The 16,133-nt window shown below is 37.2% G+C and overlaps 1 protein-coding gene across 1 annotated transcript; it reads right to left on the bottom strand.

The window, feature by feature from the left end:
* Positions 1 to 3,183: 3,183 nt before the first annotated feature.
* On the bottom strand, positions 3,184 to 11,585 carry LOC117612664 (aspartic proteinase-like protein 2). The gene is made up of 12 exons (XM_034341335.1): positions 11,344 to 11,585; positions 11,009 to 11,138; positions 10,680 to 10,798; positions 10,449 to 10,578; positions 10,129 to 10,361; positions 5,200 to 5,427; positions 4,519 to 4,678; positions 4,338 to 4,411; positions 4,174 to 4,258; positions 3,995 to 4,058; positions 3,634 to 3,705; positions 3,184 to 3,541 (listed from the first exon to the last, which is right to left on the bottom strand). The coding sequence occupies exons 1-12, from the start codon at positions 11,583 to 11,585 to the stop codon at positions 3,375 to 3,377; spliced, it is 1,704 nt and encodes a 567-aa protein (XP_034197226.1). The 3' UTR covers positions 3,184 to 3,374.
* Between the last annotated feature and the right edge of the window lie 4,548 nt (positions 11,586 to 16,133).

Here is a 16,133-nt window from a genome sequence, read left to right as displayed (position 1 = left end):
ACGGCTACACAACAGCAACACAACAACAATAAAAGAACAATAGCACAGCACTGAACAAGGATTCATCACAATCAGACTATACAAATCTACTGCATCAAATGGAAAATCCTAAGTTTCAAGATTCACATATCTAGAGCAATCTAAATGCATTCGGTAAAAACCCAGATGGATGAGCATGGAGATTCAAAAAACATTACCCAAAGCAATTTAATTTCATAGAAACCCAAGCAATCAAAATAAAACCAATTTCACAGAATCCCACATAGATTAAGAAAATGACCATCAAAACTACCTACTGGAGGTCGGCAATGGAGTAGAGCTTCAAGGTTTCAAGCAGCTGCAACCTTACGTTATTCAGAAGACATACCTAGAAGATGGGGTTGATGGGGGATTTCCCTATTCAAAACAGAGAGATGGGGACAATTAAGAACAAAGAGCGCTAGCGAGAGAGAGATCTGTGTGAAAGGGATACAATTGCAAGAGAGAGAGAGAGAGAGAGAGAGAGAGAGAGAGAGAGAGAGCAGAGCTACAACTGCAATGGTCATAAGGACCCACAGTAAGCCACGAAATACCAATTAATAATTGCTACAAAAACTATAATAAAATCATAATAAACTAAAAATACAACAGCACTAAAATGCCAATACAACATCGCTAAATTAGCAATACATCAGCAAAAAAAAAAACAGCAATACAACATCAAAACAACAGCAGTGCAAGCATCAATCCACAAAGAACAAACCCATTCACTGTTTCAAACAAGGAATCATCAGAATAAGACAATTTCAGAGAAATCCCTAAACCAATTTCGGATAAACACCTAAACCCTAAACCAATTTCGAGCAAACCCCTAAACCAATTTCATAGAAAACCATAAACCCTAAACTAACTTTAGAGAAACTCATAAATTGTAAGAAAATGACAATGAACAGTACCTGTTGGAGGTGAACGATGGAGTCGAGCTTTGATGAACAGATTTTGCGAGGAGAGGAAGAGAGAAGAGAGAAGAGAGCATGAGAGCTGAGCGACGAGAGAGTGAAGAGAAAGTGAGAGATGGAGCCAAGAGAGAGCTGAGAGAGAAGTACAGCAAAAGTGATATGTGTGCTCTTTCTTGTTTCATATGATGGTAAAATACTTCTCTCAATTTTTATTTATGTTACAATGAAAGATAAATTTATTCTTGGCATACTATAATCCGAACGTTAATCCTAACAACCTAGGCTAACCTCAAGGGCTGACTTCTTTGAACAATATAACTGCATATAGGAATTTTTTTTTTCTCCAACTTGGTTGACTTCAATTATTTTTAAAATGTGTATATGTTGTTGAAACATCGTCAAAATTATATACTTTAACCTAACAATTGTCGATATTTTCAGTCATAAAGTCGAGTTTAAGTGTATATTTTTGTAACGTAAACTTATGCATAAAGCAGTATGTTCACTATTAACAAAATTGTAGAGCACAAAATCATAGCAAAATAGTGTAGTGGTAAGTGAGTATCGTTCCGCAAGACTAAGACTAATTAACTGAGTACTGATTATGATTAATCCTAAACTTTATCTAGATGTTTGAATGGTGAGGCTTTGATTAACAAGAATGAACTGACATAAACAACAACAAAATTCGGCAAACACAGATGGTATGAGGACTAGGATTCCGATTTCACCATAGCCAATTCTACCTTATTCCTTTATCTAGTTAATCCTAATTATTATCCATGTTAATGGTAAATTTACCTTAATTATTCAATATGACATGCCTGTCTATACCAAAAGTATTCCTACAACCGTCCCACTCTATGCCTAGATGAAGAACTAAGAAGTAGAAACCCATTAAGTCCTATGGAAATTTATGGAAACCACACAAGCCTTGATTGACCTTCCTGTTAATCAAGTAACCTGTGATATCAATTACTAGAAGCAAAATCCTTAGTTGGATATTCCTATCGTCAACTCAAGCATCAAATCAATTAAGTGGTGATCAAGCACTCAAAGCATTAAGAACGGTAAAAAATACTTAACATGGAAAATAATATCAAATTAACATAAACATAGAAATAAGGTATTCATGGCTAGACTACATCGCAGCCCTAGCAAAAAGGAAATTAGAACATGATAAACTTATTGAAAATCATAGAGTGGTTGATGGTAGACATGAAGATGAACTCGAAAACTCCCAAAAAGCTCCAAGGTGGACGGCGGCAGCAGGACTTCTCTTTGCAAGAATTGGGTATTTTCGGGTAGTGAAAAGTATGGATCCCCTCTATAAGCCCAACCCTATGCTAGTTACAATAAAATACTACCAAAAATAGGTTTCCTAATATCTCTTTGATTGCTTCTCCAAATTCCACAAGGATTTGACCAAACTTCCTCCTTTAAGCTTTGACCGGTTGATTGCCTTCTAAGAAACATCTTCTTTGTCTCCAATTAATCCTTATCATACATCTTAATGGTTTTTGAGTCCAATTTGACAACTTTTCTTCCAATTCCTCTAATTAGGGACCAACTACACAATTCTCACAAAATACATTAAACCCAACAATTTAATCCAAGAAAATCAATAAATAAATAAGCAAAGGAGGCATAACATATATGTAGAATAGGCTGAAAGGCACAATAGAAACAGAAACACAGAAACACAGACACAATAGGCTGAAAGGCATAAACGCATAAACGCTCTCTGAGAGAGAGAAGCCGAGAAGCCGAGAAGCCGAGAAGCCGAGAAGCCGAGTCTTGAACTAGAAGGGCATTTTGGGGATTAAGAATATTGGGTGAACAAAAATGAGCTTGTACTTGGTTTGACGAGCATTGCGTGCGTCGGGGCGCGATGGATGAATGAAGCCTCTCTTCTGATTTGGTGGCACGTTTTGCTACTTGGCTTTTGGTTCAGACTTGTTGGGTTTGGTGTCTCTCTGCGCTTGACACGGGCTGCTCGTAAAGGCAGACGTCTTACCTTCTTTTTCTTTGTAATTTTTTTTTGTTTTTTCGGTAATCTTTTATTATTATTATTATCATTATTATATTTGTTAGTTTATTTTTCCTACTTTAATCCACCCACATGAAAAGCTTTAAATTGTTGTTAATGAAAATGTTGAAACATAAGACATTTCATTAAATAGGAGGTCATATTTATAACCCAACGGTGGCCAAATTCTTATGCAAATTAGAATTTAAAGTAATATATTGAGAAGGATAATTCATTCATAAAATCACAAACGTACAAAGAGCGACATGATACAGTGACCTCGTTAAAACCTTCTTAGGACAACCTCATGGGACAAATCTTAGGGAAGGAAAGAGTACCACACATGTCATGAACTAACAAGAGAGTCCAATTCAAGTCACTTTGGACCATTACAATAAAAGAACAAGTCAACTAAGAATTCTTGATATTTGGCTACAAGTCATGCCAACAACATATACATCACCAAAAAATCCTGTTGTAAGCACGCTCAATAGCACGTCTCCTGATGAAGATCTGCTTCCACTCCGCTGTCGAGTATTGCTAGAAGGTATGGAGACATTTACTGGTGATGAGCCTTAAAAATAGAAAATTTCAAAATATGACACAGATACTAAGGAGAACTTTAAAAAAATATATGAGTTCATATAGACTCATAATTGAACTTACAATCATAATTCCCCCATCCAATTCGTTGAAGAGCTAAATCGTACACGATTATCTTATCTTTTAGAACAAGATCTGAAATTGAAGAAACAAAAAAGGGTCATACTTGAGACAACACATGATTGTCATACACGGTTTCAAAAGCAAATTGTGATAATCAATATTTATCAGTACAAAAAATAATTGCAAAGTGCTCAGAAAGCCATTGCATTGTGCACCACCAGGTAGACTAGAAAATACATTACTTTGCATAAGCTTTGAATAAATATACACTGAGAAAAATTGAAGAGGATTCATCCAACCAAATATCAACAAATTTTTTTTCCACAAAAATTCAATAACCAACCGAAATTTAAGGCCTAACCTCCTAAGATTGTCACCCCTCCCTGAGCCTTTTGAAAACCAATGCACCACACACCAATGCCTTCCTGTAACAATACAATGATCCATTACACTTATGCCATACAATTTGCAATAATCATATGTCTAATGCAATGAATTTAAATAATAACTTGTACAGAGGGAGATGGAGGAACAACTTGCTTGACGTGTAAGGTACTCTTCTGGTTTCAACACCATTGATGCACCAGCAAAGTTTAGACTAACAGCAGGAAAAACCTCAGCCAAACTGAAACATAAAATGTCATTTAGGTCTTCATAGCTTTTCTTTAGAGGGAAACTTAAAAAAAATTTAGAGATAGAACAACCTGGTGGTTACATGATAACACTGGTTTTCGTCTAAAATGAAGGGAGTCAGGGATGGTGAAACAGCTGAAGTTATCTACACATTCCAACACAAAATAAGCTTTTAGTAAGGAGAAGATATCTTATTTTTTTGACCAAACACCACAAATCAACCCATAAATAAGACCAAGTGAATAAACTTACCGCACGAATGAAAGGAACGTAAGCTTCTTCAACAAGGTATGCCAAAGTTGTTACTGACTCGATAATAGTTCCTCTGTCGTGTGATGTGAAGGCTGTTGGATCAATTGGCAAGATTTTCCCATTTACAGCAATGCTTTGCAGATTTAAATAATAATTGTGCCTGAAAATAATGGTGAAGGACGTTATATGAAAAACTCAAAGACAAATAAGTAATATAAGATAGCTAACAAGTAAAAGTTTAAAAAGCCAAAAGTGACAGCATCTCACCAACCCTTGGTGAATAAATTGATTTCATATAATAAATTGTAGCAACACACACTAGAAGAATTTTGGACAATAATCACTATTTTTTTAACCAATTATCATATAAGTTACTATTGTCCTTTAACTTAGGCAAATTTTACTCTTTATTGGTAAGTTGAGAGTTGAGACTATTAATGAGTTTGTTTTCCAGTAACTATTAGACAAAAATAGACTAGGTTAGAAATTTGGTTTTCTTGGTTATGCAAACCAACGGAAATCAGTGGCTATAAACCCTTGTCTTTATTTCCTTCTCCCATTCCCTAGTCTAAACCCTAGTCTTTATTTCCTTCTCCCATTTTCTTTCCCACCAAAATTCACAGTTTGATAGTAAAGATTACAAGCAGAAAGAAATAAGAGAAAGGTTTCCAAGAGACGTACCGTGGTGGAACAAGAGGACTGTAAACAATACTTGGCTCCAAAATCTCACCAAGAGCAAGTATACCCCCTCCTTTTTCATCTCCCTTCAAACAATGAGAGAACACTTTGGGAGTCAACCCTCGAGATGACAACTGCGATATAACAGACAGAGGCCCTTGGCTAAACCCAAATATCCCATCCAGTGTTGAAAGTGAACTAGTCAAACCCCCAAGCTCATAGGTAGTGCACCTGTATGTTTCCAGCACCATCAGCCAAGGCAATTTCAGAATTAATTCAATCAACACAACACAACATGTTTATAATCAGAGAAATTATTCTGCATAATATTAATTATTTTTGTTCTAAACGATGGGACTGTGAAATTGTATATGGGAATTAGATTTCATTAATGTGATTAACGAAGATACAGAGATATCCTTATATAGGCCTGATACAACAATACAGATCCTACGGATTAGCTATTTACCATACATGGTTCCTATGTTAGACAATTTATGTCTTAAACCACTTTAATGTGGTCTTCTAATCATCATAGGAGATCTAGGTCTTTGTATTGATTAAGAACTTAATTAGAATTGGTGTTTTGGATCTCAGGGAAGTTGAGATTACCTTTTGTCCAAAGATGTTGGTGATCTTGTTTATAGAAGTTTATTGTGGCGTGGTGCAAGACATGAGGTACATGAGTTAGTAGAGTTTTCTTTCTGTCCACAGATGTAAGAAAACTATCTATGAAAGAAATTCATGTATCGTGTGTTTTGGTGATCACTAAAACATGTTCAATTTTCTGCCTACAGGTGATAATTGATAATGTACAGAAATTGGGGAAAGTTTGTTTATATACTTGTCTGCTCTTTTAAATCTCAGTTATGAACACCACAAATTTAAACACCATCGAAACACTGACTGGTTCCAACTACAAGAGATGGAAAAGGGATCTTGAAATAGCTCTAGGTCTTTTGGACATGGATATGGCAATTAAAGAACAAGCTCCTGAAAAACCAGAGGGATATGCAACCACTGAGGAAAAGACTCATTATGCCAAATGGGAAAGGGCAAACAGGATGTCTATTCTGATCATGCAAAAATAAATGTCACCTACAATAAGAGATGGAATTCCACCCTTGAACAATGCTAACGATTTCCTTGAGACCATCAGCCTAAAATTCAAGGAATCTGAGAAGGCAGAGATGGGATCAAGAAACTAACAGATATGAGATATGAAGGAGATGGCTGTGTAAGAACATATATTCTGGACATGATGGGTATTGGCATGATACTGAGAAACCTTGGTGCCTATATAGATGACAGCATGCTGATATATTTAGCACTTAATTCACTGCCAAATGACTTCAAGCAGGTTAAGAGCAACTATGACACAAAAGGAATCATGGACACTGGATGAGTTGATTCAAGTTTCTGTGCAGGAAGAAATTTCAGTTTGCTTTGAATCGAACCTAGTTGATATATATAGTGACTCTTGGTGGCTTGACAGTGGGGCAACTATGCATGTTTCTAATTCCTCGCAAGGATTCACAACCAAGAGGGTGCCAACTAAGGATGAAATAAAAGTGTATGCCGGCAATGGAATTCAAGTGAAGGTGGAGTTCATTGGAGACATCAAGATTAGATTAGAGTCTGGTTTTATTTTGGATTTGATAGATGTGGTTTATGTTCCTGCTATGACAAGGAACTTAATTTCTGTTTCTAGGCTTGCGAAAGCTAAGTTTGAGCTAGTGATCAATGATTTTGGATTCTCTATTTTAAGAAATAAAATTTCAGTTGGGAATGGAACCCTTGTGAATGGAATGTATCAATTAAATGTCCAAGCATCTGATCAAATTATGAACATTGCAAGCACCAGCAAAATTCAAAATAAAACTCAATCATCTCAATTGTGGCATAAGAGACTTTGCCACATTTCCAAAGAAAGAATAAAATCCCTCTGCAAAGAACATGTGTCGCCACCACTCGACTTAACTGAATTGGATGAGGTCTGCATAAATTGTGTAAAGGGGAAGCTCACAAATACAAGAAAGAAAGGAGCAATTAAAGTACAAGTTTGCTAGAACTTATTCACACTGACATTTGTGGACCTTCCCAACACCGACTCATGATGGATTTAAGTATTTTATTACCTTCACAGATGACCTTTCAAGATTTGGTTATGTATATCTGATAACAGAGAAATCAAGCGCACTAGATATGTTTAAAGTGTTTAAAGCAGAAGTAGAAAATCAACTCAACCTTAAAATTAAAGTAGTGAGATCAGACAGAGGTTGAGAATTCTATGGAAAATTTGATGAGGCAGGCAGAAATCCAGGACCCTTTGCCAAGTTTCTGCAGCAAGAAGGAATTGTTGCACAGTACACAAATCCTGGAACTCCACAGCAGAATGGAGTTTCAGAGAGAAGAAATCGAACCCTCAAGGATATGATGAGAAGTATGATGGCTTGCACAAATCTTCCAATTTTTCTATGGGGAGAAGTTTTAAAATCAGAAAACTACGTTTTAAACAGAGTTCCAACCAAGAGTGTGAATCAAATTCCTTATGAAATTTGGAACAACAGGAAGCCAAAATTAAATCATCTCAGAATTTGGGGCTGTAAAGCAGAAGCTAAACTGTATAATCCTATGGAAAAGAAACTAGATTCGAAGACCACTAGTTGTTTTTTCATTGGATATCCAGAGAGAACTAAAGGCTACAGGTTTTACTGTCCAAATCACACAACTAGGTTTATGGAAACAGGAAGAGCAGTGTTTATAGAAGAAGGAAGTGACAGTTTTGAAGAAAGGAAATTAGTTTTTGAAGAAATAACAGAAGAAGAAAATTCACCTTCTCAAGAGAACAACAAAAGTGAATTAATGAGGGTTATGCCGAATACAGTTTTGAGTAATGAAGAAGCCTTACCTCAGCTACAAACTACAACTGATCCGGCACAAACTGAAATGGATATTGATCCACCAGAAATTCAACACGATGACCAACAGATAACTGAAATCAGAAGGTCACAGAGAGATAGAAGACCAGCTCTGCCAAATGATTATCTTGTATATTTGCAAGAAACTGATCATTGTGAACACAGCCTAGATGACCCAATAACATTCAAGCAGGCCATTACAAGTTCAGAAAATGAAAAATGGTTGGTAGCCATGAAATCGGAGCTAAGTTCAATGGAAAAGAATAAAGTATGGCAATTGGTCTCACTGACTCAAGGCTGCAAACCTATAGGATGCAAGTGGGTATATAAAACTAAAAGAGATTCAAGAGGCTTCATTGATAGATGTAAGGCTAGGCTTGTGGCAAAATGATTCACACAACGAGAAGGAATCGATTACAATGAAACTTTTTCACCAGTCTCTACCAAAGATTCATTTAGAGTCATAATGGCCTTAGTTGCTCATTTCAATATGCATCTTCATCAAATGGATGTGAAAACCGCATTCTTGAATGGAAATCTCTCTGAAGAAATATATATGAAACAACCTGAGGGTTTCATTCAAAAAGGTGGAGAAGGATTGGTCTGCAAATTAGAGAAATCCATTTATGGATTAAAACAAGCATCCAGACAGTGGTATTTGAAGTTTGATGAAGTGGTTAAGTCTCATGGTTTCATTGAAGTCCAATGGATGAATGTATATACATCAAGGTCAGTGGGAGCAATTTTATTTTTCTCATTCTTTATGTTGATGATATACTCTTAGTAAGTAAAAATTTGACACTGCCACATGACACAAAGGCTTTTCTGTCACAAGCTTTTGACATGACAAATCTTGGAGAAGCATCATATGTGTTAGGAATTGAAATCAGTCGAGACAGAGAAAGGGGTTTTCTAGGCTTATCTCAAAGGGATACATTGAGAAGGTATTAAAAAGGTTTAACATGCTAAACTGTGCAGGAGGAGAAGTGCCAGTTTCCAAAGGAGATAAACTAAGCACTGAACAGTCACCAAAAACTGAGCAAGAGAGGTTGGAAATGGCTGACAGACCTTATGCCTCTCTAGTGGGAAGTTTGATGTATGCTCAAGTCTGCACCAGACCAGATTTAGCCTTTGCAGTGAGTGTTTTGGGAAGATTTCAGTCTAATCCGGGACAAGCACATTGGGTTGTGGCAAAGAAGGTACTAAGGTACCTGCAGAGAACTAAAAATTACAAACTGGTTTACAGAGAGAGTAAGGATTTAGAGTTGGTAGGTTATGCTGATGCAGACTTGGGAGGTTGTGTTGATTCAATGAAATCTACTTCAGGTTTTGTATTCTTGTTTGAAAGTGGTGCTGTGTCTTGGAAAAGTGTGAAGCAAACTCTCACTGCAACTTTAACAATGCAGGCAGAGTATATTGCTTGTTTTGAGGCAACAAGTCAAGCTATTTGGCTCAAAACTTTATCATAAGTTTACAAGTTGTGGAATCACTCGAAAGGCCGATTCAGATTTGGAATGACAACAGTTCTGCTGTTTTCTTCGCCAAGAGCAATAAAAGGACATCAGGTAGCAGACACATAAAATTCAAGTATCTGTCAGTAAGGGAAGATGTTAAAGAAGGCCTTGTAAATATTGACGCACTGACACTCACTCTATGGTAGCAGATCCATTGACTAGAGGATTACCAAATGGAGTTTTTCAAAGGCATGTTAGGAATATGGGACTGTTTTCAAGTTTCGATGAGTGCAATTAGTGGGAGTTATTTGAGTAGTCTATCTAGAGTTCACAAAGCAGACAATGTTTTTCTAGCTATTTTCAGTTGTTTTTATTTAGCTAGTTTTGCTTTTTATTCAGTTTTGCAAATTACTTGTTCTTGAATTAATTTGCTTATCATGACAAATGAATATGGAGGTATCTGTTTGTGGAACAAATTAGCTATAAAGACTGCTATTCATCAAAGTGTCAAGACTGTATTTGTTTATTCATGATTGTGTGCCTTTAAAACAACTCACCCAAAAATAATGGATGCTGAAGAGTCAATGTAGGATTGCCCCTGAATCCGGTCAAAATGTAGTGTATCCGATACGTAATGACCAAATATCCCACTTCCATCTGCATATTGAGTAGTGTAACTGCACTGGTTAGTCTGAGGAGAACATTTGGCTTGAAATGCGGAGGTGCACATTGAACAGGGGATCAACCGTGCAGTTGATGAGCTGTTAGAATCATAGGAACTGAGCTGAATCTGTAAAACATGGAACAGTAATTGTTAAGCTTTACTATGCAAGAATTTAAGAATGACATACAGCAAGAAAAAGAAGCAGAAGTTTACAGGAAGCGAAGTAGACCGGGGGCAATCACTGCAGGAATTGCAGGTAACCCACAAGCTTTCACTTCCAGTGTCAATCTGCACGTTGAATTCTTTTGGCGGAGAGCCCAATTTGACTTTGGTATAATAAAGCCTGAATGTGGAAGAATTGAAGATGAACAAAAGTGATTAGCAGAAGTCAAACATGATTCCATATCTGAAGCTACAAAAGATAATAAAGAGTTGGCGGCAAACATGAGCTTCTCTTCTCCAACAATTTGGTTGAAAAGCGGCGGTAACCCCAACACTTGTTCCTCACCCACAATCCCTTTTGGGTCTCTCAAGTCACAAAGGTTTAAAAGCCGTGCCCAGCCCTACTCTGAGGAAACTCCATCTCCAACCCTTTTTACCTACTCGCCACCGCCACAACTTCAGATCTCTCTCGCCACCACCATTTCGCAGAAATGCAGGGCTTGAAGGCTCGGATCCTGGCCTCCGTCGCCGTGCTGCTGTCTCTTGTCTACTGTGGCTTGACCACGCCGTCCACCTTTCTTTCTTTAGAACGGGTTTATCCGCCAAGTCACCACGGACAGATTGAGCAGCTCCGAGCTCGTGACCGAGTCAGGCATGCCCGACTCTTGCAAAACTTTGCGGGCAGCGTTGTGGACTTCCCAGTCCATGGCACCTCCGATCCGTACCTGGCAACGCTCAGAACTTCCAGAAGCAAGCCAAACTTAGTCAACATAAATTATTAAAAACAAAATTATATATTCCCTACTCTAAAAATCCATCAATCATCAACAACCGAAACAGCATTAACATTTTCACCAAAAAATAAAAGCATTAACAAGATACTCAAGCCCTCTACGTTTGATGATAAAATTATGCAAGAATTATTAGCATTGACGATAAAAATTACCCGGCCACGTTCAGATCGGAGGTGCCATGGAGTGGGAAATCCACAACGCTGCCCGCCAAGTTTTGCAAGAGTCGGGCGTGCCTGACTCGGTCACGAGCTCGGAGCTGCTCAATCTGTCCGTGGTGACTCGGCGGATAAACCCGTTCAAAAGAAAGAAAGGTGGATGGCGTGGTCAAGTCACAGTAGACAAGAGACAGCAGCACGGCGACGGAGGCCAGGATCCGAGCCTTCAAGCCCTGCATTTCTGCGAAATGGTGGTGGCGAGAGAGATCTGAAGTTGTGGCGGTGGCAAGTAGGTAAAAAGGGTTGGAGATGGAGTTTCCTCAGAGTAGGGCTGGGCACGGCTTTTAAACCTTTGTGACTTGAGAGACCCAAAAGGGATTGTGGGTGAGGAACAAGTGTTGGGGTTTTCTTTTTTGGCTCTGTTTGAACTTCCTCTGGTGCGAATCAGTTGCAGGCTATAATGTAGTCCTTCATGGCCCTGCAAAAGCTTTTAATTTTCACTAAAAATGCAAAATCTTTTAATGCATGATGACCCCATCCCTTTTCCCAAATAGTCCCGAGTCGCTGTTGCCAAGCTTACACGTGCTTGAGGTTTTCAAAAAAGTTGAGTCCGAAAATTGGGTTTTGGAATGGAGTGCAGTGGGTAGGAATTTTGTTGGCAGTGGGGAAGTTCATACGGCACATGAAAGCCATGGAACCCTGATTTGCTGGTGTTTGCGGTTTAGGAAAAATGAGTTATGTGGCTCAAATGAGTGGTAAGTGGAAAAATCAGAGGAGGTAGGGGTGGTGGTTAAGGGCGTCGAAGAGGCAAGCAGAGAAGGGTTGAAATAGATGGGATCGTAAGAATAAGGGTGGATAGGAACGGGTTTCTCATACTGTCAGACATTGGTTTTAGGGTTCCAATAATGATACCAATTGATAGATACCAACAAGCAAAAAGGAAAATAAAGCAATAAAAGAGGAAGAACTGAAATTAAATTAGGATTATTATTTACATGTATTGTTCGGTACGGTATGGCATCAAACGGGATCACAAACTGGAATCCATGTCGTGCCAAACAGTAACGGAATGACATGATATCATCCTGTTTACACGTCAACACCAAACGAGACGGCACGAGATTGACACGATTTCAGGATGGTTTCGGTATTCCGATTTTGATGCCCACCCCTAGTGATAACATTATCTTATAATCAATGGAAACCCCAAGTATCAGATCCCAAGTTTGGGGCCATTCAATATGGCTTGGCTCGTATCTTAAAAAAGTATACCTTTAATGGAAAATTGGGAAGGACTGAACCAATAAACGTTACCCAATGAGCAATAGCAACCCCATATTAGGATACTGATATAAAAATAGAGACATGATTTCCCCACTCCTTTTTTATCCACTTACACTCCTTTTCTTAGTTATAAAATGGAGTGTAAGTGGATAAAAAAGGAGTGGGGAAATCACCACTCTAAAAATAGACCCTACATAGTCTCTATTGTTTATTGTCTCTAAAATAAACTTAGGGGACAAATTCATATCAGTGGCTAGTGTGTGTTTTTTTGGTAGTGTTTCAGCTTAAATTCGGGTGTAAGAGGAGATGTCCTGGAATTTTGTTGATAGATATAAAATGTGTTAAAACCAATAGGAGATGTAAATTTTTTTTGTTTTTTGTCACTTTCTTTTGTATATCTTAAGATGTAATGAGAGAACATTGTTAGTTCATCAATTTATGAAAGTCTAGTTTCCATAGTTTTATATTTCCCCTTACAAAAATGAAAAAAATACAAATGTAACCAAATTAGTGATTTAATTGGCAAATGCCATGACAGATATGTATTGCATATGTATAGTCATTTATTGCTTGTGTATTGCTCCTGTATTGCCCTCCTATATCCGTTTTTTCAAATCTCTGTTTGAACAAATTTATAGGGGAGTATGGAGTTTAGGGGGAGAATGTAGTTTGTGTATTTCCATTGTATTGCCCTTTATTGCTTGTGTATTGCTATGTATTGCCCTCATATATCCATTTTTTTCAAGTCTGTATTGGAATAAATTTATAGGGGAGTATGGAGTTTTTGTATTGCCATTGTATAGCCCTTTATTGCTTGTGTATTGTTACTGTATTGCCCTTGTATATCCTTTTTTTTTCAAGTCTGTGTTGGAATAAATTTGTGGGGGGATATGGTGTTTATGTATTGCGATTGTATAGCCCTTTATTGCTTGTGTATTGCTACTGTATTGCCTCCTATATCCTTTGTTTTCAAGTCTATGTTAAAATAAATTTATAGGGGAAGTATGGAGTTTGTGTATTGCCATTGTATAACCCTTTATTGCTTGTGTATTGCTAGTCTATTGCCCTCGTATATCTTTTTTTTCTTTTTCAAGTTTATGTTTGAATAAATTTATAGGGGAGTCTGAAGTTTGTGTATTGTCATTGTATAGCCATTTATTGCTTTTGTATTCTTATTGTATTGACATGACGCGACCCAAATTCCACTTTGGAATTTAAGCCGAATCCTGTGCGTGTCTGACACCTGGCAAGTGTCAAGCACACTTGACCAAAATACCCTTCTAACTAGAATCAAAATTTGACTTCAAGTTTGACTTATGCTGAAAATTCGGCAGTCTCCCCTGTAATTTGCTCGTTTCCCAAAATTTACCTGTATAAAACAAGCAATTTAATGTCATCAATTGTTCAGCATGCACAATGACAGAATACATACATTCAAACATCAAAATCTTATGGCCTTAGGCCTCATTAACACAAGTAAATCGTGCTGCTAGCTGAATTTGATTTTAACTTTACGATATCAATAGTACATTAACAATTTCAAACACTCCATCTTGTGGCTGCACCTAGTAACACTAGGTTGCCTAAGTACCTTTACTGAGGGATTAAGCCACACGTAGTTCTTTCACTTTGTATACTGCGCTTGTGTATCTCGTCAATTATTATTGTCCATTGTGATTACAAATCCATCCAAGTTCTCAAGTCAGCAATTTGCTCAATGACATTCACATGCCACACTCGTACAGAAACCGAACATGCATAGTTATATTTATACAACAATTCACACATTTACATAAATCATTAACTCAGTTTAAAGCATTAACACATCCTCGCAGGTGTCGGTAACACAAAGTCGACCCGGGCCGCACAGGATTCAGGAAACATCTAGTCAACCTGATCCACATTCCTCGCTCCGCACGGTCCGGATATCCCTAAGACTTGTGGGGCAACTGTCAAACATGCTGACATAACCGAAGGCAACCATTTATTCTGAAGGCAATATTTATTACAAAGGCAACACGGGTACCTATGGTGGTTTAGGGAAAAAAAAAAAAAACATTTCTTGGAAAATCATAAATACTATTTCTCATCCATCCTTAAATTATGTTGCCACTATCCTTTCTACTTCCAAGCCATACTCAACTTATATATATATATATATATATATATATATATATAAGTAGAATATAGTAAAAATATTCGAAATTCAACAATGATGCTTGGAAAGTAAAAATCCTAACGACTCATTCAAGATCAAATAATAAAACTTATTTGAATAAAATCATTTATGAAACAAAAGTCCACTCACTGGACTTCCTCTAATTCATAAATCAATTTACGTATTACTGACTTATATTAATATATATATATAAATATAATAATAATAATAATAATAGAAATAGAAACAAAAGTAAAAATAAGAATAACATAAAAATAAAATCAAAATAAAACATTTCCATCTTTTACTAGTAAAACAAACTCATCACCTAAGAAAATAATGGCGAACTTTACAAAATCCTTAAAACTTATACACATTCATTCTTTGTCTCATAATATCAGGATTATAAATATTAAAACCTTTGTCCATAAAATACCAAGATAAAATCCTTGATTTTAGTTTAAAAAAACATCTCAAAACTTAAATTCTCTCCACCGAGGCGAACTCCCATTCTTGATCCGTCAATTCCGTTATTACCGTCAATTCCAGTATTATTCCGTCAATTCCAAATATCAGTCAATTTCATATATCTGTCAATTCCATCCTCGCAGGCCTCGGAGACACCAAGTTAACACAGCCGCATTCCTTGCAGGCCTCGGAGACACCAAGTCAACCCGAGCTGCATTCCTCGTAGGTCTCAAGAGACCATTAGTTAGACTGAGCCGCATTCCTCGCACCACATGGTTCCAGCGTCCTTGAACTCGTGGGGCATTATTTATGAATGACAACTGTTTCAAGGCAACTTTGGGGGGGGGGGATACTCCTGCTGTGGGTTCGAAAAATCATATTCGAAACTTATCACAAACTTTTCTTTATTCCACAAATCCATTGCCAGCTACATGTATTAAATATAGACATGCACTTAAATAGTTAATTAGTTTGTTAATCACGTCAAACTCCGATTAACAAACCATTCTAATATTGTAATTATAATCTTGGGTTATTCATAGCAATGGTCCCTCAACTATACCCGTAGTTACAGTTTGGCCACTTAACTCAAATATTAGTTGTAGAGGTCACTCAAGTAGGTGCTTTGTTACATCATTAGTTCTTTCGTCAAATTCTGTTAAATTTTCTATCAAAAGTGAGTGTAAATTCAGAAATTCATCAACAACCATCTCCTTCATCCCCAACCCTCCATTGTCGCAACCCAATCCTTGCTTCTCCTCCCTTGTACCAAAATCTGGGCAAAAAAAGGAAAAGAGAAAGACAACTCGATTGCTTCTCCTCTCTTATACCAAACTCGCCACCAAATCCTTCCTCCCACCCCAACCGAGCACATACT

Source organism: Prunus dulcis, unplaced genomic scaffold, assembly GCF_902201215.1.
Source record: "Prunus dulcis unplaced genomic scaffold, ALMONDv2, whole genome shotgun sequence".
NCBI classification, from domain to species: Eukaryota; Viridiplantae; Streptophyta; class Magnoliopsida; order Rosales; family Rosaceae; genus Prunus; species Prunus dulcis.
This window is presented reverse-complemented; position numbering and strand designations above follow the sequence as displayed.